At 47.5% G+C, this 23,899-nt stretch overlaps 1 protein-coding gene across 2 annotated transcripts; it reads right to left on the reverse strand.

Annotated features, from left to right (window-relative positions):
- Positions 1 to 4,703: 4,703 nt before the first annotated feature.
- Positions 4,704 to 21,431, reverse strand: C4H1orf115 (chromosome 4 C1orf115 homolog). 2 transcript variants are annotated; one of them, XM_040347519.1, is made up of 2 exons: positions 21,006 to 21,431; positions 4,704 to 5,470 (listed from the first exon to the last, which is right to left on the reverse strand). In XM_040347519.1, exons 1-2 carry the CDS (start codon positions 21,348 to 21,350, stop codon positions 5,348 to 5,350), a joined length of 468 nt encoding a protein of 155 aa, XP_040203453.1. In that variant the 5' UTR covers positions 21,351 to 21,431; the 3' UTR covers positions 4,704 to 5,347. The 2 variants fall into 2 exon arrangements, with proteins under 2 accessions (XP_040203453.1, XP_040203454.1); XM_040347520.1 differs by having other exon boundaries at positions 21,027 to 21,427.
- Positions 21,432 to 23,899: the final 2,468 nt, after the last annotated feature.

Raw genomic sequence — 23,899 nt, forward strand, 5'->3', positions numbered from 1 at the left:
TCATTTATATTGACTATGGGACAGGAAATTAAGAGAAATCTCCCCAATGGCACACAGATATAAAAAAAAAACTGACAAGGGTTATAACCCTCCTTTACTCTATCCAAAATAAAAAGTTTTGCCTTTAGTTCTACTTTTCAGGCTTCTTAGGCGGCGTACACACGACCGGATCTATCCGCTGAAACTGGTCCGACGGACCAGTTTCAGGGGACAGATCCGGTCGTGTGTAGGCCTGAGCGGACAATTGTCCGGCGGATCGGACAGTTTCCAGCGGACCAAAATTGGTTAGCATGCTAACCAATCTGTCCGCTGGAAACCTGTCCGTCGGACGTGTTCGGTCGTCGGTACAGACTCAACGGGAACGTCCGACCGACCACCATCCCTCGCATGCGTCGTACTGATTGGACGCATGCGTGGAAGCTTTGACCTTCCAGGGCCGCCCACGTCGCTGCGTCATCGTCGCGGCGACGGCGCGGCCACGCCCCGCGTATTGTTTACGCGCGGATTTCTGTCTGATGGTGTGTACAACCATCAGACAGAAATCCGGCAGCCGGACGCAGCGGATCTGTCCGCTGAAAACGGTCCGGAGGACCGTTTTCAGTGGATAGATCCGATGGTGTGTACGGGGCCTTAGATATCCAGCTTTGTGAGTCCTTTTTATGATATAAATATAGGTTTGTTAAAGCAGATTTCCAGGGCAACTCACCAAGTGTTCTACACCTCCCATAGCTTTGCATATAAATACTTTTAAAATTGATGTGTTATGGTAATCACTCAGGTACTCAGGACTCAGGTATCTTCAGCTTTCACCTACATAGCATCAGCTGGGGGGAGGGATAAAATGATGCCCAAGCGTCACACGGCAGTAATGTGTGCCACCTCTCTGGGACTACATGTCCCAAGGTGAATTGCATCTAGATGGTGGGGGGACTGTGGAAATTTGTATGAGCCTAGCAAGGGGCGGTCCACCGTACTGACTGATGTCCTTGGCGTCACTCACACACACTAATGGTAGGCAAGACAAGGTATTCATATCACCCAAGTGTAGTCCAGATGACTTGGGAGTGTCTTTGACTCATGAACAATGTTGGAAGAGCCTGGCTTGCACCTATCAGTACCAGCTCCACCGTCACGGCTTTCAGAAACTTAACTCCCTAACCTAACCTAATGCTACCAGTGCTGACCTCTTTGTCTTAAAATGCTACTTCCCAGGCTGTGAGGTTAGTCCAGTGGCTTCAATAGACATGTTTGCTCTGGGTCAATGAAAGCAACAAAGTCAGAGACAGACCGGGAAATAGCAGCAATGGAAGCCTTCATAATCCTCTTACTAAGCATTTCCTTTAACAAGCAACTGAGAAACCCATTCATCTCTACCAGCCAATCATCTCCTCTAAGACTAGGTATGGCCATGTTAATATTTATTGTGCTCATGTCACATTGCTATCAGCTCCATACAACACATATAGCTAGATTCAGGTAGGCCGCCCTAACTTTGCGGCGGCGTAGTGTATCGTGTTTACACTACGCCGCCGTAAGTTAGCGAGGCAAGTACATGATTCACAAAGTACTTGCCTGCTAAGTTACGGCAGCGTAGCGTAAATCGGGCGGGCGTAATGGCGCCTAATTCAAATTTAGCTGAGGGGGCGTGTTTTATGGTAATGGGGGTGACCTTACGTGATTGACGTATTTTACGAACGGCGCATGCGCCGTCCGCCTACATATCCCAGTGTGCATTACGGCAAAGTACGCCGCACGGTCCTATTGGTTTCGACGTGGCCGTAAATGACGTAAATCCCTATTCACGGACGACTTACGCAAACGACGTAAATTTTTTGAATTTCGACGCGGGAATGACGGCCATACTTAACTTTACTATTCCAGCTATTTGATGGAATAACTTTAGGCCTGATAATGCGTTATGTAAACGGCGTATCTGTACTGCGTCGGCCGGGCGTACGTTCGTGAATAGGCGTATCTAGTGATTTACATATTCTACGCCGACTGCAATGGAAGCGCCACCTAGCGGTCAGCCTAAAATTTACACTTTAGTATACGACGGTGTAAGACACTTATGCCGCTCGTATCTGAGCCTAATTTAAGCGTATCTGGTTTCCAGAATACGCTTACATTTGCGTCGGCGTAGATTCCGAGTTAGGTCAGCGTATCTACTGATACGCCGGCCTAACTCTCTGTGAATCACCCCCATAGAGGGGAATTTATCAAAGCTGGAGAAGCTGTGCAACAATCAGCTTCTATCTATCATTTTCAAAGCTCAACCACTTCAGCCCCGGAAGGAATTACCCTCTTTCTGACCAGGCCATTTTTTGCGATACGGCACTGCGTCACTTTAACTGACAATGTTTTTAAACTAATTTCTTCATCCGTTTAGGCCGATATGTATTCTTCTACATATTTTTGGTAAAAAAAAAAAAAAATTGCAATAAGCGTATATTGATAGGTTTTTGTAAAATTTATATAGCCGGATTCAGCAAGACTTACGACGGCGTATCAGAATGTGCGCCGTCGTATATTTAAGCATATTCTGGAAACCAGATACGCATAAATTTGGCTAAGATACGACCGGCGTATGTCTCCTACGCCGTCGTATCTTATGTGCATATTTACGCTGGCCGCTAGGGGCGTGTACGTGGATTTACGCGTCGAATATGCAAATTACCTAGATACGCCGATTCACGAACGTACTTGCGCCCGATACGCTGGATCTGGCCCTCTGTCATAGTTGAAAACATTTGGAAATCATCACGCATCAAAATCATGCACAGAACGCCACCAGACTTGCTCAAAGAGACAGCTCAACGAGCAAAGCTAAAGTACAAGAAGTACAGAAGTACAAACTTCTATAGGCCAGAACAACCAGAATTAAATGTTATTCAGATGGCCCAAAAAATTCATTCTGTGGGGTTACATGGTTGCAAGCTTTGACCAGTGTAATTATGTATACACCATACCTGGCTGATATCTTCATAAACTGGAAATGACTGAAGCAGATATTGCTACTCCAGTGGTCTCCACTTGCTTCCGTGTCCCGTGGTAAGTGGCTGCCCTGATGCATTGTGAACACAAGAGGGCGCATGCTCAGCACGTCCCTTTCAATGAATTTATACCGTTGTACCGTTTCCCCGAAAATAAGCCCGGGTCTTATATTAATTATGCCAACAAAAGACACAGTAGGGCTTATTTTCGGGGTAGGTCTTAACATGTAATGTGCTGTCTTCTCTCCCCTCTCCCTCCCTGCCTGCCAGGAATTCCCAGTGTGATCTGAGTTAAAATGATTGTAAAATCCTACAATCCACTCTATTACAGTATTATATAATGTACAATGTGTGTGTTCCTGTAATATAATTGCCAAATACATTTGTTATAGCGCCATTCTGCGCTTCTGTGACCCGCCGGAGCTCTCTTCCCCACAATAATATTACAGAAACACACACATTGTACATCATATACTACTGTAATAGAGTGGATTACAGGATTTTACAAGCATTTTTAACTAGGGCTTATTTTCGGGGTAGGGCTTATATTGCAGCCCTCCTGTAAAATAACGCTAGGTCTTATTTTCAGGGTAGGTCTTATTTTTGGGGAAACAGGGTAGCACCAGGACGTCCCAACTTATATTGTCATTAATGGAGCTAAAAACAACTTGTCAGGAGGACAGTAAAAAGCCACCTCTGGCCTCCTTCATACACACATACATCTAACCCTCTTCAACATGCAAAAGCCATCCTATCACTATCCGGATTGTGGGGGATCACCCACCTTTCTTTATTACGTTTACTGACACTTCAGAAATTCAAAAACACAAACTTGTTAATATGATTTTTAGCATTGGGTTATACAATCTTGCCAACATCAATGTGTTTGAGGCTCTTTATTTAAAAATGGAATACAGTCTTGGAATCTGTATGCATACCTCCCAACATTTTGAGATGGGAATGAGGGACACCTACTAGCAAACGTATGTAGGCAAAGGACACACCCACTGCCACACCCCCTTAAAGGAGAATTAACCCCAAAAAAGGTTAATTAAATCCACAAGGGCTTTTTTTTTACCACTACTATTCCTTTATATTGCCTTTTAAAATGTACAAATGCAGCAATTTAGATGAAAGGTTTAGCACTGGGGAACACTTTTTGAAAGATAAAAAGTGCATTGTATATACAACTATATAGATCAGACCAAAATGAGGGACAAATGAGGAGAATGAGGGACAGAGGGACATTGCTCCCAATCAGTTATGCCGGGTACACACGAGAGGATTTATCCGCGGATACGGTCCTCTGGACCGTTTCCGCGGATAAATCCTCTGAGGATTTCGATCCGCTGGAGTGTACTCACCATCGGATCGAAATCCGCGCCAAATTCACACCGCGGTGACGTGTCGCGTCGTCGCCGCAATGATGACGCGGCGACGTGCGCGACGCTGTCATATAAGGATATCCACGCATGCGTCGAATCATTACGACGCATGCGAGGGACGGGTTCGGACGGATCGATCCGGTGAGTCTGTACAGACCACCGGATCGATCCGCTGGAGCCGATTCCAGCGGATAGATTTCTTAGCATGCTAAGAAATTTTTATCCGCTGGAAATCGGTCGGCCCGAAATATATCCGCGGATAAATATCCGCTGGGTTGTACACACCAGTGGATCTATCCGCTGAAACCAATCCGCGGATCAATTTCAGCGGATCGATCCTCTCGTGTGTACGGGGCCTTACAGTCCCTGGAAATCAGGGACAGTTGGGAGCTACCTTACCTTATAGTGCCCATAGGTAGGCTTTATTACTAGTAAACAATTGCATCTTTGGGTAACACTGTTATATTATCACCTGAGTGTCACATTTAAAAGAAACCTGTCATAAGAGACACACAAGCCCTGATTCACCAAGGCATGAGGGCGGGTAAGGCACTTGAAAGATGCTTGTGAACCATTCTCGAAATAGATGCCCTCCTTCTGGAAATGCTAGTTGCCTGGCATGGCTACATCTTCCAGCTGCTGCAGCCTGCCAGTTGAGTAAAGATGAATGTCAGACATCTTTGGAATGCAGTTGAGTATGTTAGCACTATTCTTTGAAGCACAAGTTCTTAGTCTGGCGTAGGAAAATAGAGTTTCAGATTCCGGTTGGATCTCCACAGGGTCAGCCAGGAGATGATGGATCTTCTCACACAGAACATTACACGCTCTTATTGGATTGGTTGGATGGTTGTGAATCTGAACAATCAAACGTCTTCTCTGAGGTTCCCATTCTGCCGTCTCCATCTTTATGTCTTTGTTTGAAGGCAGGTTTGGTGTTTGAAATTTTTGGACTCTGATATTTGGATCACGTTAGCGGTTCATGGAGGAGACCACCACGGAAGAGACACCAAACGGAGTTATGTAGGCATTTGCCAGTCCCTGAAGACCAATGAACAAGTAGCGGCAGCCAGTCCTTACAGCCTTGCCAACATTCTAGAGGAAAACAATGAGAAAAAAACACATACAAGTGAAAATACTAATAAATTCAGGGCAACAATCTGGACATGAAAAACTACAACAGAATTCGGAACACTATCCAGAGAAAAATTATTTTTTACCAACACGAATGCACCCACCACTGACACTGATTATGGAGCACTATTCCTCCCACTGACACTGATGGAGCACTATTCCTCCCACTGACACTGATGGAGCACTATTCCTCCCACTGACACTGATGGAGCACTATTCCTCCTACTGACACTGATGGAGCACTATTCCTCCCACTGACACTGATGGAGCACTATTCCTCCCACTGACACTGATGGAGCACTATTCCTCCCACTGACACTGATGGAGCACTATTCCTCCCACTGACACTGATGGAGCACTATTCCTCCCACTGACACTGATGGAGCACTATTCCTCCCACTGACACTGATGGAGCACTATTCCTCCCACTGACACTGATGGAGCACTATTCCTCCCACTGACACCAATGATGGGGCACGATTCCATACAAAGACTGACACCAATGATGAGGCACTATTTCTCATACTGACACAGGAGCACTATACAAAGTACTACCAGAACCTGTGTTACAATATTGTTATCAGCAACAATACAACAAACAATACTATACAATAGAACAATACAGGTAACAACACTTTTGAGGGACTGCTCAGTGTTAATACACACCTCTGTTCTCAGACATTAAAGCTGTTCTGAAAAGCATCATTTATTTTACTATTCCAAAAACACAACACTACTGGTACTGGAGCACTGAGGGGCATCTGGGGGGCATTGTTCCCACTTACCCCCCTGTGACACTGGCATACATTCCCTCACCTACCATTAAAAAAGTTCATCTAAAAGCCAATTTCAGTCAAAATGTAGTTTGGAATTGGATACAGTAGTTAGGGTCTCTGTCAGGTGCTTTTCCTGGCTGCCTGTGTTAGCATTTGCAAGATTTCCCCTCACTTCCTGTTCTGCTGACAGGGGTCAGATAAACAGGAAGTGAGGGGAAATATCTTCAGTGGGGACACAGACACCAATAAAAACCAGACCAATATTCCAATGCTTCCCTACTTAAAAAAAAAAAAAATGAAAAAACTTTTGGGCTTCAACATAATGGCCACCCGCAGTGATTTTTCTATATTGTGACTGCGATATAATTTAACAGCCAGTCTGAAATGGGAGTGCAAAGTATCAACACACTTTCAATGAACGCATATAGATGAAAAAAACGTCTGACTTTACAACCCCTTAAATAATTTCCAGCTGACATTATACATCGCACGCACGTAGATATCCAGAGCCGTAAATGAGTTGTCAGATAAAGGTATTACTGTGGCCTTTGCACAGGCGTACACACTGTAGCATGCCCGTGTGAACAAGGCCAAACATAAAATAAAAACGTTTTTTGAGCTTCAGGCTTGACATACAGTTTACAGTGTAAGTTCATCTTTACAGAAAATCTACGCTGTGACCTTAGTAAGACCCCTTTCACACTGGGGCATCTGCATTGCAGATGCAGCTTCTTTCAGGCACTTTTTTTATCGGTACTGCGACCTTATGGCGGACACTTTTGACACATTTTTGGGACCAGTGCTATAAAAATGCATTGATTACTATAAAAATGCCACTGGCAGGGAAGGGGTTAACACTAGGGGGCGGGAAAGGGGTTAAGTATGTTCCCTGGGTGTGTTCTAACTGAAGGGGGGGTGGGACTGACTAGGGTAAATGACAGATCGCTGTTCATACATTGTATGAACATGCGATCAGTCATTTCTCCCCCTGACAGGACTGGGAGCTGTGTTTTTACACACACAACTCCCGTTTCTCGCTCTGTAATGAGCGCGCACGCGCGTCAGCACTAGGGGCGAGCGGGGGCACGCGCGCCCTTATCGGCTGAACCGCGAGATGACGTATAGCTACGTGATCTCGCGCAGCCGAGCCGATCTGCCGCCGTATAACTGCGGCGGCTGGTCGGCAAGTAGTTAACAACGTTTTAAACTATGTCGTTTTTCGGGTTATAAAAAATGATCGTGTGTGGGCTAAAACGACGTTAAAAACCCGCGCATGCTCAGAAGCAAGTTATGAGACGAGAGCGCTCGTTCTGGTAAAACTACCGTTCATAATGGAGTAAGCACATTCATCACGCTGTAACAGACAGAAAAGCGCAAATCGTCTTTTACTAACACGGAATCAGCTAAAGTAGCCCAAAGGGTGGCGTCATCCGAATGGAACTTCCCCTTTATAGTGCCGTCGTACGTGTTGTACGTCACCGCGCTTTGCTAGAGCATTTTTTTTTAAAAATGGGCAACGTCGTTTTAATGATGAAGTTGGAAAAAAAAATGTTTTTTTACAAGCCGAAAAATGATCGCGTGTACGCGGCATAACTACCAGCAAGAATAAGTCCTTACATTTAAAGAGTATTTCAGATCCATCATGGCAGCGCCTATTAGCGGGCATCCACTCACCTGCTGCCGCCACCTCCCTCACCTTGTTGTGTCACTGCCGCATTACCAGTAAGGATCAGCTCCAGCGTGTTCGCATAGTACACGTGCAGAGCCCGCCAGGAAGTGTGCACGGCGCTGCGCTAATCACAGCCAGGGAGACATTTCCCGATCTCTGCAGCCGAGCATCGGGACAATGTCTCTCTGGCTGTGATTAGCACAGCGCCGTGCAGACTTCCTGGCGGACTCCGCACGTGTACCATGCGAACACGCTGGAGCTGATCCTTAACCACTTCAGACCCGCGCTATTGACAAAAGATGTCAACAGCGCGGCTCTCAAGTGCCAAGTGGACGTCTTTGGACATCTTTTTAAAAGCATTACCCGCGCGCGCCACTGGGTGGCGCACAGCGGGTAAACACTGTCCCGGCGCATCGCTGAAGAGCCGATGCGTGTACCTGGCGGCCGCGATGTCCGCCGGGTACACGCGATCGGCGGTGACACAGCAGATAACAGCAGGGACGTGGAGCTCTGTGTGTAAACACAGAGCTCCACGTGCTGTCAGGGAGAGAGGAGACCGATCTGTGTCCCTTGTACATAGGGACACAGCATCGGTCACCTCCCCAAGTCACCCCCCTCCCCCCACACAGTTAGAACACACCCAGGGAATACATTTAACCCCTTCCTCACCCCCTAGTGTTAACCCCTTCCCTGCCAGTCACATTTATACAGTAATTAGTGCATTTTTATAGCACTGATCGCTGTATAAATGTGAATGGTCCCAAATTTGTGTCAAAAGCCTCCGATATGTCCGCGGCAATATCGCAGTCCCAATGAAAATCGCAGATCGCCGCCATTACTAGTAAAAAAAAATAATAAAAAAATATCATAATTCTGTCCCCTATTTGGTAGGCGCTATAACTTTTGCGCAAACCATTTTTTTTTTTTTAAATGGGATATTTATTATAGCAACAAGTAAAAAATATATAAATTGTCGCTCTTTTTTTGTTTATAGCGCAAAAAATAAAAACCGCACAGGTGATCAAATACCGCCAAAATAAAGCTCTATTTGTGGGAAAAAAAGGACGTCAATTTTGTTTGGGAGCCACGTCGCACGACCGCGCAAATGTCAGTTAAAGTGACACAGTGCCGGAAGCTGAGATTTCGCCTGGGCACGAAGGGGGTTTATGTGCCCAGTAAGCAAGTGGTTAATTACCAGCTGTCCCATTAAAGTGAATGGCACTGCCGGTGATTTAACAGCGGGTCAGAGGAGGAGCCACTGTGGGACAGAGATGGCAGTTGCTCTTTAAAAATTATGATTTAAATCAAGCTAATTTACTAGTGATTTAAATCAAATCCACCCCGCCTGTACATGTACCTGTACTTCAGGACTGCCGAAGCATTCAGGACACGCATGCGCGGTGGCATGCCTATGCTGCATTTCTCATGTGAATTCGGAGCTCCTACTCTCCTATACAGGCTTGTTAGTGTTGATTGAACCATCTGCATGGCTCTAGATCATGATTACCTACTCAGGTCAACCCAGCACAAGGTGTGGTTAGGCTGGTTCTGTGACATTCTGCATTGCACAGTGTGAGAAAAAACCTGCAGAGATCTATGGGATTGCCATTGCTAATCTCTCAGGCTGAGTGTCTGAGTATACTACTACTAGCTTGGCTGTAATGATTATCCTCGGGCTTCAATGGTGTCTTTGTCGCTGACCTGGAACAAGTAAACAAGTAGTGTGTGTATATATTAGTGGAAAGTGTGTGGATTGTGAAATCATTGCTAAAATGAAACTCCAACAATCTTTGGTGTGACATTATGGGTCCTATTCATTTTCCTCCAGTGGTGAGAGATCCAGAATACTGCAGAGCATGGGCTATAAGTAGAGTTCCACCCAAAAATGGAACTTCCGGATTTGCTCTCCCTGACGCCCCAAGGCCAGGTTCCCCAATGCACCCCCTCCCCGCCAACCGAACTACCCCCCCCCCCCCTCCCAAATCAACGGAGAATGGCAACCGGTTCAAACATTTTTTTTTACTTTTTTATCACTTTTTTATTTTTATTTATTTGTAGCTTGTCGCTTACTTTTTTTTATTTTTGTATAATTTTCTTATTATTTTTCTTATTATTTTTCTTATTCTTTACTTTATAATTACTTTTTTATTTTATTAATTTAATTATTATTTCTTATTATTTATTTATTTTTTTTATCAAATTTTTTTCACTAGCAATTAGAGGTGAGAGGTTCTCTTTATTGACCCTGTCACCTCCAAAACAGGAGTCCTAGCACTGTGCTAGAACTCCTGTCACAGCTGAGATGGAAAGAGCACAGCTCTCCCCTCTCACTGTGTACATCGGCAGCAGGGACAGGAGACAGGCTCGGTGGCCGGGGGGGAGGACGGAGTCCCGAAGACAGAGCCAGCAGAGAGAAGTATGTGGGGTGGGGGGGAGGGGAGGACGGACGGGAGCACACATTTTACAAGTGATTTCAGGGACATTGCCGCAATCACTTGTTAACGAGCGAGCGGATTCCCCCATAACTTACCGCCCTTAACTGTATGTTACGGGCGTCGGGGGAATCCATGCCACTGCCGCCCCTTGGCGCCCTGCCACCCCAAGGCCTGGCCTCAGTGGCCTTGTGGGAAATCCGGGCCTGCCTCCCATGTCACATTTGGCACCTTTCAGGGGGGAGCAGATACTTATATAATCCAGGTATTTCCTCCCACTTCTAACGATAGATCGCCACAGATTCCGTGGTGATCTAAGCCATGTCCAGCACCTCCTCCGTCTCCCCCCGCTGTCTTCTGGGATATACCCAGAAGACAGCAGGGACCAGTGAGATCGTGCAGCGCGACTCGCGCATGCGCAGTAGGGAGCCAGGCTGTGAAGCCTTGCGGCTTCACTTACTGATTCCATTACTGAAGATGCTGGAGCCTCCACTCGGGAGTCAAGGGACCGATTGACTTCAGGTGAGGACATTGCAGGCGCCCTGGACAGGTAAGTGTCCTAATAGCAACCGCTTAAGGACCGCCTCCAGCACATTTACGTCGGCAGAATGGCACGGCTGGGCACAAGCACGTACAGGTACATCCTCTAAGTGCCCAGCCATGGGTCGCGGGCGCGTGCCCGCGACCCGGTCCGAAGCTCTGTGACCGTGACCCCGGGAGCCGATCGCCGCTGGAGTCCCGCGATCGGTCCCCAGAGCTGAAGAACGAGGAGAGCTGTGTGTAAACACAGCTTCCCCATTCTTCACTGTGGCGCCGTCATCGATCGTTTGTTCCCTCTTATAGGGAAACACAATCAATGATGTCACACCTACAGCCACACCCCCTACAGTTAGAAACACAAATGAGGTCACACTTAACCCCTTCAGCGCCCCCTTGTGGTTAACTCCCAAACTGCACTTGTCATTTTCACAGTAAACAACGCATTTTTAATGCATTTTTTGCTGTGAAAATGACAATGGTCCCAAAAATGTGTCAAAATTGTCCGAAGTGTCCGCCATAATGTCGCAGTCACGAAAAAAATCGCTGATCGCCGCCATTAGTAATAATAAAAAAAAAAAGAATTTATAAAAATGCAATAAAACTATCTCCTATTTTGTAAATGCTATAAATTTTGCGCAAACCAATCGATAAACGCTTATTGCGATTTTTTTTACCAAAAATAGGTAGAAGAATACGTATCGGCCTAAACTGAGGAAATTTTTTTTTATATATATCTTTTTGGGGGATATTTATTATAGCAAAAAGTAAAAAATATTGCATTTTTCTCAAAATTGTCGCTCTATTTTTGTTTATAGGGCAAACAATAAAAACCGCAGAGGTGATCAAATACCACCAAAAGAAAGCTCTATTTGTGGGGAAAAAAAGACGCCAATTTTGTTTGGGAGCCACGTCGCACGACCGCGCAATTGTCAGTTAAAGCAACGCAGTGCCGAATCGCAAAAACTGGCCAGGTCCTTTAGCTGCCTAAAGGTCCGGGTCTTAAGTGGTTAAAAGTCAGCAGCTTCAGTATTTGTAGCTGCTGACATAAAAAAAAAAAAAATGAAGTAGGGATGTTCTCTGTATTATTCCCTGGTAGTCCAGTGAGGTTTTAAGATGCACCCTTGGGGGGCGGTTCCTTGACACCCTGGGCTCACAGGAAGTCTTTTAAATATGATCATTCAACCTTGGGGCCACCACTAGATCTCAGAACGGTGAATCTGTGGGCGCTGGAGAGGAGGTGAGTATTGTAGTGAGAACTTCTTCTTTATTGTAGTGAGAAACTGCAGGGCAAGTCATATTTAAAAAAAGTGTTAAGCTGGCGTCTGGTGTATCTAGACACAAGAAGAAAAATTTAATCTATTACCCCAGCATTGGGCGGAGCTTAGCCTTTATTAGTTGGCGTCATTACGCCCACAGAACGGGGCAGAGCATTTTTACATACTGTAGGGAGAACACAGTGGCCCAGATTCAGTAAGCAATTGCGCCTGCGTAACCATAGTTACGCAGCGCAATTGCTGACTTGCGCCGGCGTAACGAGTTCTCCTGATTCAGAGAACTCGTTACGCCGACTGCAGCCTAAAATCTGCGTGGCATAAGGCTCTTTTTTTGCATTCTTGCGTTGACCGCTAGGGGGCGCTCCCATTGTGGTCAGCGTATAGTATGCAAATTGCATACTTACGCCGATTCACAATGTTGCGCGCCCCCTGCGTATGCAAGTTACGTTGGTTGCGTACGGCGTCTTTAGCGTAAGGCTGCCCATGCTAAAAGCAGGGGCAGCCAATGCTAAAGGATACCCGGCGTTCCCACGTTGCGACGTTCAAATTTTACATCGTTTGCGTAAGTGAATCGTGAATGGCGCTGGACGCCATTCACGTTCACTTTGAAGCAAATGACGTCCTTGCGACGTCATTTGCCGCAATGCACGTCGGGAAAGTTTCCTGACGGAGCATGCGCTGTACGCTCGGCGCGGGAGCAATTTACGGAGCTACTGCTCCGTGAATCGAGGGCAGCGCAAATTATTTGCGAGGGCGTAGGGCAAAATCGTTGCCCTGTGCCTCCGCAAATAATGCGCAAATCGTACCTGAATCCGGGCCAGTGATTATTGCTAGCAGATATAGCCATAATAAATACGCATGCTAAAAAACGAACACGCTGGTTGTACCCAGGTTGATCGATGGGTACAATGAGCACGCCCATAGATAAATAAAATATTGTCTGGTCCCTCCTGAACCAGCCAAGATTCAATCAACCTATATCCAGCTTAAAGGGGAAGCTCTGCTTGTTTGCCTCCTCCCCCTGCCACATTTGGCACCATTCGGGGGGGGAGTAATTGGTTTTGACAGGTACCCACTCCCAGCTGATTTCACCGTGGCAAAGTCAGCTGGAAGTTTGCCCCCCCACCTCCTTCCGCCATCACCAGGCCATTTACAAGCGCAGCGTGCTTCGTGCATGCGCAGTAGGGAACTGACTGTGAAGCCGCAAGGTTTGCCTCAGTGGAGATGGCGGCGGCAGCCTACTACGGTATGTATACCGCTCCTTCCCATTTAAAACAATGGGAAACCGCGGTAATACCGCCCGCAATGCGCCTCTGCAGAGGCGCATTGTGGGCGGTATTAACCCATTATCGGCCGCTAGCGGGGGTTAATACCGCACCGCTAGCGGCCTAATCCCGCGGCAATTCCGACTATTTTTAGTGGCGCTGTACCGCCACTGCGCCTCCCACCCCAGTGTGAAAGGGGCCTAAAGGATGTGAGGAGAGGGGGAAGATGTTTTGTAGTCCAAATCAGGAGAGCAGCCTAGGGGGACAACATTGCTTCCCCTCAGAGTGCAGCGAGGGAGCATTGCTCCCTAGGACAGGAAGTGTTTTTATGGCGGAAACACCAGCTGAAAATAAAAGAAGAAAAAAGCCTGAAAAAAAAGGAAAACAAATGCAGCCACCACATCCAAGGACTGGTAAGCTGCAATATATTACATCCTTGTTGTGGAGTTTAGATACTGTACACTTTAATTATACCTCATATATATAAAAAAAAAAAAATCTATTTAACTAATTAGCCTATAACAGATCTGTGATTGGTGCAATGTAGAAGGTGCAGAACATAAATACAACATAACAACAGATCTCAGCACAGCAAATATTGTGTAATCCTAATGACACAACTAGTTGACTTTAGACTATGAACCAATGCGGCTTAATGAGTGTAATAAACTGGTATGACGTGATGTGGTGCTCGTGGTGCTTGGAGTTGCCAACTTATCCCGTTATTAATAACAGATCTAAAACTATCTGAGGACTTCACATAGCAGATTTGGGGTTATAATCCAACAGTTGTGATATTCGACCTGACCTGCACCTCCTGACCCCCTCCCTGCTGCACCTCCTGACCCCCTCCCTGCTGCACCTCCTGACCCCCTCCCTCCTTCCCCTCCTGACCCCCTCCCTCCTTCCCCCTCCCTGCTGCACCTCCTGACCCCCTCCCTCCTTCCCTCCTGACCCCCTTCCTCCATCCCCTCCTGACCCCCTTCCTCCATCCCCTCCTGACCCCCTTCCTCCATCCCCTCCTGCCCTTCCTTCCGCTCATGACCCCCTCCCTCCTGACCCCATCCCTGCTGCACCTCCTGACCCCCTCCCTCCTTCCCCACCTGACCCCCTCCCTGCTGCACCTCCTGACCCCCTCCCTGCTGCACCTCCTGACCCCCTCCCTCCTTCCCCACCTGACCCCCTCCCTGCTGCACCTCCTGACCCACTCCCTCCTTCCCCTCCTGACCCCCTCCCTGCTGCCCCTCCTGACCCCCTCCCGACCCCTCCCTGCTGCACCTCCTTCCCCTCCTGAGCCCCTCCCTCCTTCCCCTCCTGAACCCCTCCCTGCTGCACCTCCTGACCCCCTCCCTCCTTCCCCACCTGACCCCCTCCCTGCTGCACCTCCTGACCCCCTCCCTGCTGCACCTCCTGACCCCCTCCCTGCTGCACCTCCTGACCCCCTCCCTCCTTCCCCTCCCTCCTTCCCCCTCCCTGCTGCACCTCCTGACCCCCTCCCTCCTTCCTTCCCCACCTGACCCCCTCCCTCCTTCCCCACCTGACCCCCTCCCTGCTGCACCTCCTGACCCCCTCCCTGCTGCACCTCCTGACCCCCTCCCTCCTTCCCTCCTGACCCCCTTCCTCCATCCCCTCCTGACCCCCTTCCTCCATCCCCTCCTGCCCCTCCTTCCGCTCATGACCCCCTCCCTCCTGACCCCATCCCTGCTGCACCTCCTGACCCCCTCCCTCCTTCCCCACCTGACCCCCTCCCTGCTGCACCTCCTGACCCCCTCCCTGCTGCACCTCCTGACCCCCTCCCTCCTTCCCCACCTGACCCCCTCCCTCCTTCCCCCTCCCTGCTGCACCTCCTGACCCCCTCCCTCCTTCCCCACCTGACCCCCTCCCTGCTGCACCTCCTGACCCCCTCCCTCCTTCCCCTCCCTCCTTCCCCCTCCCTGCTGCACCTCCTGACCCCCTCCCTCCTTCCTTCCCCACCTGACCCCCTCCCTCCTTCCCCACCTGACCCCCTCCCTGCTGCACCTCCTGACCCCCTCCCTGCTGCACCTCCTGACCCCCTCCCTCCTTCCCTCCTGACCCCCTTCCTCCATCCCCTCCTGACCCCCTTCCTCCATCCCCTCCTGCCCCTCCTTCCGCTCATGACCCCCTCCCTCCTGACCCCATCCCTGCTGCACCTCCTGACCCCCTCCCTCCTTCCCCACCTGACCCCCTCCCTGCTGCACCTCCTGACCCCCTCCCTGCTGCACCTCCTGACCCCCTCCCTCCTTCCCCACCTGACCCCCTCCCTGCTGCACCTCCTGACCCCCTCCCTCCTTCCCCTCCTGACCCCCTCCCTGCTGCCCCTCCTGACCCCCTCCCGACCCCTCCCTGCTGCACCTCCTTCCCCTCCTGAGCCCGTCTCTCCTTCCCCTCCTGAACCCCTCCCTGCTGCCCCAGCTGATCTAACAACAGCTTGAGAGGAGATGGCCGATTTATAAAGGCTCCGAGCATTTTCCAACATGAATCCTTAACTCAAGAAAGTTCCTTTTATTACTCTCAGTCTCAACCTCCTTTCTGATGCAATGTGATTTCCTGTTACAGGGTGGCTACAATTTTTCTCCATGGTCCCATTGTATGTAGGAATGTAGCCACCCTAGTTTTCACAAAAACAAGGAGTGAGGGGAAATCTACCAACTCCAAATTTTCTCTCACTTGGGTATTTTTTTTCCTGGGGGTAAGGGGGATTCATCCTGGGGGGGGGCGCAAATAGTGGAAGAAGGACCAGGTTGACTCCCCCAGTCTACACCCCTGGATATATAGAACCACAGAACAGGGATGGCAGAAAAAGACCAACTGGTTCATTGAAGCAGCACTTTTTTTATTGTTTTTTTACCTTTTTGTTTATTGTCCTTCAGACTTGAGGAGGGCTGGATTGCGGCTAGCAGGGGCAGAAAATGTCACGGGTCCGGCGTGAGTGAGAATAAATATGGTCTAAGGGTTGGTTGCAGTGGTGTATTTAGGTTTTGTGCTGCCCTAGGCCTGACTAAACTTGTGCACCTTCTAATTTAAATATGACCCACCCCTTCCTGTCAAAGCCACACCCCTTGCTGTTTAAGACCCGCCCTAAAATTTTCGAGTGGGAACACTAGTTCTGAGGGCCTGGGGGGCGGGGCAATGGACTCCCTTAATTTGCAAAGATTTCCTCTCACTTCCTGTTTGGCTATGGGGCAGGAAATGAAGGGAAATCTCTGCAATGGGACAGGGATGATAAAAAATAAACCGACAGGGGCTCTAACCCTCCCTTACTCTATCCAAAGAATCAAGGAGAAAAAAAAACGTTCCCTATAGTTCTACTTTCAGCACAAATTTCTGATAATTTTATGGAGAGGACTAAGAAGATATAACATGCCAATGGTGCAGCAGAAAACATACAACACAGTGAGGAAGGTTTGTGGTCCAGGATGATAGGACAGTCAAAATTAGAAGAGACGCCCCCCAAAGTTGCGGAATGCCATCCGCCTGCATACCGGAAGCAGTGCGCCCGCTTTATGGGGGCGCTAGACTAATTTGCCTCTAAAGCCCAGTCCACCCCATAAGACTGGCGCCACACTGACAGTGTAGTGCAAGCCAGCGGGGACTCTTTCCATGCTGCCCCCCTGCAAAGTGCTGCCCTAGGCCTGGGCCTTGTTGGCCTAGGCCAGGATACAGCGTTGGTTGGTTGTCAATAGGAGTAGGAGTACTGTCCCCATTAGAAGGAGGAATAGTATCCCCTCATTGGTATCGGTGGAAGAAATAGTGCCTTATTGTTGGTGTCAGTGGGAGGAATTGTGCCCCAAGGGCCAGATAAAGTCTAGCAAAGGGCCACATCTGGCCCTCGGGCCGCAGTTTGGAGACCCCTGGTATAGATCTATGTTGGTCCCAGGTGTGTTTAAGCCTTCGTTCACATTGGAGCAACTCAAATCGCATGACAAGTCGCACCCTATCGTGGACAATGGCACTGTTCAAATCAGTGCGACGCCCACTTTGCAGTGCCCACCGATTTGAAAAAGCAGTTCCTGCACTACTTTTGGCGATTTCGGGTATGACTTGGATAGACATTTGTGCATGAAGCCGCACAGATGTCTTCCAAGCTGCACCTGAAGTCTCACTGACATGCAGCTTTGAAATTGAAGCCGAATGATTTCAAAGCCGCAGTCAATGTGAATGATGACTTAATTCATTTATTTATGACTGACTCACTACCTCTGCTGGAAGTCTATTCCAAACACCAACTACTCCCCCATTAAAGGGGTTGTAAAGGTTTCATTTTTTATTAATTTTTTTTTAAATAACAAACATACCATACTTACCTCCACTGTGCAGTTCGTTTTTCACAGAGTGGCCCCCATTCTGGTCTTCTGGGGTCCCTTGGTGGCTGTCTCGGCTCCTCCCTGCAAGAGCTAACCCCCCTCTGGGAAGCGCTCTCCCAAGGGGGTTAGCTTGTGGGCGCGCTCCCGTGTGATACAGTCGGCGGGTATCACTCGGCCCCGCCCCCTGGCACGCCGTGTCATTGATTTGTTTGACGGCAGCGGGAGCCAATGGCTGAGCTGCTATCAATCATCCAATGAAGAGCTGGTGGAAAGCAACGCGGGATCGCGCCCACGGAGATTCGGGGGTCAGATAAGTAAAGCGGGGGCTTGGGGGGGGGGGATTTTGACGGAAGGGCGTTGGCCGTGAACTTGTTCTGCATACAGACGACAGAACTTTTTTAGCCAACATACACCAAACCACGTTGTTTTTCAGCTCTTTAGCGCCACCCTTTGGGCAACGTCCGCTAGAGTTGTCTGATGGTTAGCATTGGTTCGGAGCATGCGTGTTTGCACTTTGGATTTTAGTCCGATGGATTTGTGTACACACGATCGGATAATCTGACGGAACACATTTGTTGTCTGAGAATTTGAGAGCATGGCTATCTAACATTTTCCGACAATTGTCTGATGGAGCATACAGACGATCGGATTATCCGACAAAACACGTCCATCACACAATTGCTGTCGGAATATCCGATCGTGTTTACGGGCCTTTAGCAGTCATCTCATTTGCAGTACACTGAAATCAAGCAATCTGATGCCAAAACAGCAGTGAGTAAAAAGTTAAGTATCAAATACAAGATATTGTCAAAAGTATTGGGACACCTGCCTTTACATGTACATGAATTTAAATGGCATCCCAGTCTTAGTCCGTAGGGTTAAAAATTCAGTTGCCCCACCCTTTGCAGCTATAACAGCTTCAACTTTTCTGGGAAGGCCGTCCACAAGGTTTAGGAGTGAGTCTATGGGAATGTTTGACCATTCTTCCAGAAGCACATTTGTGAGGTCAGGCACTGATGTTGGATTAGAAGGCCTGGCTCGCAGTTTCCACTTTAATTTATCCCAAAGGGGTTCTATCGGGTTGAGGTCAGGACTCTGTGTAGGTCAGTCAAGTTCCCCCACCCCAAACTTACTCATCCATGTCTTTATGGACCTTGTTTGTGCACCGATTATGGTGTGGGGTTGTTTTTCAGTGGTAGGGCTTGGCATCTTAGTTCCAACGAAGAGAACTCTTAAAGGAATTTTTTTTTTTTTGCTGAAATGACTGTTTACAGGGTATAGAGACATAATAGTTAACTGATTCCTTTTAAGAATGATTAAAAATAGATAAAAATCAATCATATAATGTACCTACAGTTTCTAGTTTTGTTTTTGCATGTTGTTTCCTGCCTCTCTGCTGTACAGAGCCACAGAGCCAATACAGGGCAGTGATGGTTTGGAAAATGAAACTGATTAGTGCTGAGGGGCTTTAGACAAACAGTAATCACACCTCCTTGATTAGTGACCACAGAGAGAAAGCTCCCAGCACTGTGGTTATCAGGAAACAGACAACCAGGAAGTGTGGAGATCAGAGAAGAATTACAGCAACTTGAGAGCAAAAACGAACAATGAGGACATGAAAACAGCACTGCATTAAGGTAAAGGAAGCTATTAAGATAAAAAAAAAATTCCTTTACAAACCCTTTAAGGCATCAGTATACCAAGACATTTTGTGACAATTTAATGCTCCCAACTTTGTGGGGACAGCTTGGGGATGACCCCTTCCTGTTCCAACATGACTGTGCATCAGTGCACAAAGCAAGGTCCATATAGACATGGATGAGCGAGTTTGGGGTGAAGGAACTTGGTCTGCACAGAGTCCTGACCTCAACCCGATAGAACACCTTTGGAATAAATTAAAGTGGAGACTGCGAGTCAGGCCTTCTCATCCAACATCGGTGCCTGACCTCACAAATGTGCTTCTGGAAGAATGGTCAAACATTCCCATAGACACACTCCTAAACCTTGTGGACGGCCTTCCCAGAAGAGTTGAAGCTGTTATAGCTGCAAAGGGTGGGCCAACTCAATATTGAGCCCTACGGACTAAGACAGGGATGCCATTAAAGTTCATGTAAAGGGCAGGTGTCATGATACTTTTAACAATATAGTGTATATTGTAGAAAAAATATTTACACTGCTGCTTTTCTGCCAGAAGATTAAAGCTTGCAACATAAAATCCATCTGGAACATCAGAAATCACGAATCACCCAGCCATTCTCTACCAGGGTTCCATGGAAACCTACCTATCCTCCAGAGATTGCTCCGAGTTCCTTGAGCTGTGGCTAATTGACCTCTCATTTGTACCTGTATTGTTCCTGGGCCAAGGCCACTTGGCATTGCCAGCGCTATGGCACCAATGATCTTTTTGGCTATCTCTTAGGGGTTGGGGGGGATTCTGAATATCACTGTAAAGGGGGGTATTTTCTCACTCTCCTCCAATGAATTGGTTTTAGTAGGGGTACCTCAACATCTGAAAATTATTTCAATGTTTCCTATATATTACCAGTTATGGCCCACTTAAAGTGGAGGTTCCCCCTAAAAAAAAATGCTAACAATACATTGAGAAGACTGATTACACTGCGGGTATGCTGGGTTTTACTCGTTATCGCCGTTTCATCCCTCGGCTTCCGGGTATGATTCTTGCTGGACCTAGTTGCTTGACGTTCCTCCGACCGGCGCATACTTGACGCCACGACTTTCCGACAGAAGCCGAACGTCATTGCGCAGGCGCCGTATAGAGTCGGCTCTATACGGCGCCTGCGCAGCGACATTCGGCTTCTTTCGGAAAGTCGTGGCGTCAAGTATGCGTCGGTCGGAGGAACGTCAATCAACTAGGAACGCCCAGCCCCACAAGAATCATACCCGGATGCCGAGGGATGAAACGGCGATATCGAGGTATGTACGGAAAAAAAAAAAACAGCCTACCCGCAGTGTAATCAGTCTTCTCAATGTATTGTTAGCATTTTTTTTTTAGGGGGAACCTCCACTTTAATGTTATAATAATACGTTATTGGGTAATTTATGGACCAGTTGGCTATTTTTGGAAAACAAGGACACACATTTCTGGTGACAAACATTGAGACCCTGGGTAACTGTTCCTGGAAGACCCTGCCACCCCTGACCTCCCTGCTCACATTGGCATACTTTTTGCTCACCTTGGCATACTTTTTGCTCACCTTGGCATACTTTTTGCTCACCTTGGCATATTTTTTGACTTTCTGCTTCCTCTTGTACTTCTTGTCCTCCTTGCTCTCTGTCTCCTCTGCTGTCTCCTCCAGGGGGTCATACCTGTCTGGGAGGGGTGACAGGTGCACTTTCTTGCTGCTCCTTTCCTTCTTCTTTTTCTTGCTTTTCTTGTCTTTGCTGTGCCCTGCCTGTCCTGGGGGCTCCTGCTGGCTGCTGCTGCCAACCTCTTTCTGGGTCCCCTCCTGCTCCTCCTGCAGCAGGATCTGCTCCTTGTCCTGCTGAAGCTTTCTATACTTCTTCTTTTTCTTGCCTCTGAGTTTGGGCCGCCCGGCCATGTTTACAGTCTGTATGCTGCCAGCTGACTGCACTGAGCTGGAGAACTAAATACCCGACAATTAGATAGAGCGCAGCTTGGACTTTGCTTCCTACTGCATAGGAATGTCTGTGCTCTCCTGCGCCATCTAGTGGGCGTTTATTACCATTACAGCCCCTGTTATTTCCTATGACTGTTCCCTAGTGGCAGACTTGGCTGCCCTCCCAGGGAAGAAGTTTTGTTGTGTCTCCCAGCTGGGGGTCCTCTTGTTCATTGTTCCATTAAGAAAGGTTTATTTGTTTGACTTGCTGCAGGATGTTCCCTCCCTGCCAGAGGATTGTTCCTAAAGATCCTGTATGTTCTGTGCTATACCATTATTTTATTGTTAATTCCATCAGTGTAAATGCACAGAGCAAACAGGGGACACAATGCCATCTAAAAATAAAATTAACTGTTTTGTAGATCAACTTTGTTTTCATGTGACACATGCTGAAACATCAATTCACTTAAAGCTGAGCTCTGGGATGAGCAAATATTGTCTAAATATAAGTGTCATGTGTATGTTTCCTTGAATCTAAAGCTGGCCATACATAACATGGATAAAAATTTAGCAGGGACCAGAGGAATTCCAATTTATGTATGGAGACAATGGATTATACAATTTTCTTGTACAATTCTTCCTTTGATTTACCAAAACCATATAATATGAGGTCAAGCCTAAACACTTTTAATTTGTATGCAATCAGGCAGGAGCTCGCAGTGCATAGTTGAAGGTAAATCTAAAGGAAATAGAATAAGAAAATGGTATAATGTATGGCCAGCTTAAGTACCCCCATTGTCAGAACACAATAGCTCAGCAGGTGAGAGATTCCCCATCCACCTTGAATGTGTGGATGGGGAATTAGGTAGTTTTTTTTCAACCCACTGGGGTTGAAACAAAACGGAATCATCTATGGGTTGCTTTAAGGTCCTTGGTGTACACTATGGCCCGGATTCACAAAGCACTTACGCCGACGTATCTCGAGATACGCCGCGTAAGTGTAACTATGCGCCGTCGTATCTGTGCGCCGTGCCCACAATCTGAGATACGCCTAAAAATAGGCTTCCTATGACCGACGTAACTTGCCTACGCAGTCGTATCGTGGGCGCATATTTACGCTGGGCGCATTTGCCGCTCCCATAGATTTTCTATGCACATATGCAAATGAGGGAGATACGCCGATTCACAAACATAGTTGCGCCCAGCGCATCATATATGCGGTTTGCGTAAGTCGTACGTCCGGCGTAAAGTTATTCCCCATATAGGAGGCGCAACTCATGCAAAGGTATGGACCAGGGAACACAAGCCGTCGTATCTTTTGTCGTTTACGTTGTACGTGAATATGACTAGGCGTAGGTTACGTTCACGTCGTAGGCAGTAATTCGACGTATCTTAGGCAGTTGTCTCAACGCGATTCTGAGCATGCGCACTGGGATGCGGCCACGGGACGGCGCATGCGCCGTTCATTTTAAGAACTTCTATGGCGCTTGGCCCATCATTTGCATGGGGTCACGTCTCATTAGCATGGCTCACGCCCACTTCCACCTACACTGGCTTATGCCAAGGAAAACCAGCGTATCTTTAACAGCGAGTGGGAGCAAGTGCTTGGTGAATCCAGTGCTTGCGCCAGCGTAGCATAAAAGTGATACGCTACAGGGGCATAAATATGCGCCGATGTCTGTGAATCCGGGCCTATATTGTTAAAAGTATTGGGACACCTGCCTTTAAACGCCCGTGAATTTAATGGCATCCCAGCAGTGGCGGCTGGTGCTCTATTTTTTTGGGGGGGCGCAAACAAAACCCCAGTCAACCCCCCCCCCCCCCCCCCGCCACTCGCAGACAATGGGACCTGCAGACAGACAGAGAGACAGATAGATAGATAGACAGACAGATAATAAAACAAATAGATAGATAGATAGATAGATAGATAGATAGATAGATAGATAGATAGATAGATAGATAATTAGGCAGATAGCTATAGATAGATAGATAGATAGATAGAGGGAGGGGGAGGGAGCGAGAGATAGAGCTATATATAATTAGATAGATAATTAGATAGAGAGACAGACAGATAGATAGATAGAGAGACATAGCTAGATAGAGCTATAGATAAATAGATAATTAAGCAGATAGATAGATGGAGGGAGGGGGAGAGAGATAGAGCTATAGATAATTAGATAGATAGATAATTAGACATACAGATAGATAATTAGATAGATAGATAGATAGATAATTAGACAGACATATAGATATAGATAATTAGATAGATCGATAGATAGATCGATAGATAGATAGATAATCAGACAGACAGATATAGATAGATAATTAGATAGAGAGCGATAGATAGATAGATAGATAGATAGATAGATAGATAGATAGATAGATAGATAGATAGACAGACAATTAAACAGATAGAGAGAGACAGAGAAAGAGAGAGAGAGAGGGAGAGCGATAGATAGATAGATAGATAGATAGATAGATAGATAGATAGATAGATAGATAGATAGATAGATAGATAGAGCTGTAGATAG

This window comes from Rana temporaria, chromosome 4 (genome assembly GCF_905171775.1).
Source record: "Rana temporaria chromosome 4, aRanTem1.1, whole genome shotgun sequence".
Classification (NCBI taxonomy): domain Eukaryota; kingdom Metazoa; phylum Chordata; class Amphibia; order Anura; family Ranidae; genus Rana; species Rana temporaria.

Coding starts and splice junctions, on each gene's coding strand:
- C4H1orf115 (XM_040347519.1), bottom strand. CDS start 21,350: ATGGCCGGGCGGCCCAAACTCAGAGGCAAGAAAAAGAAGAAGTATAGA. Junction 5,471..21,005: donor TGAGCAAAAAGTATGCCAAG/GTGAGCAAAAAG, acceptor GTTTTCCTCTAG/AATGTTGGCAAGGCTGTAAG.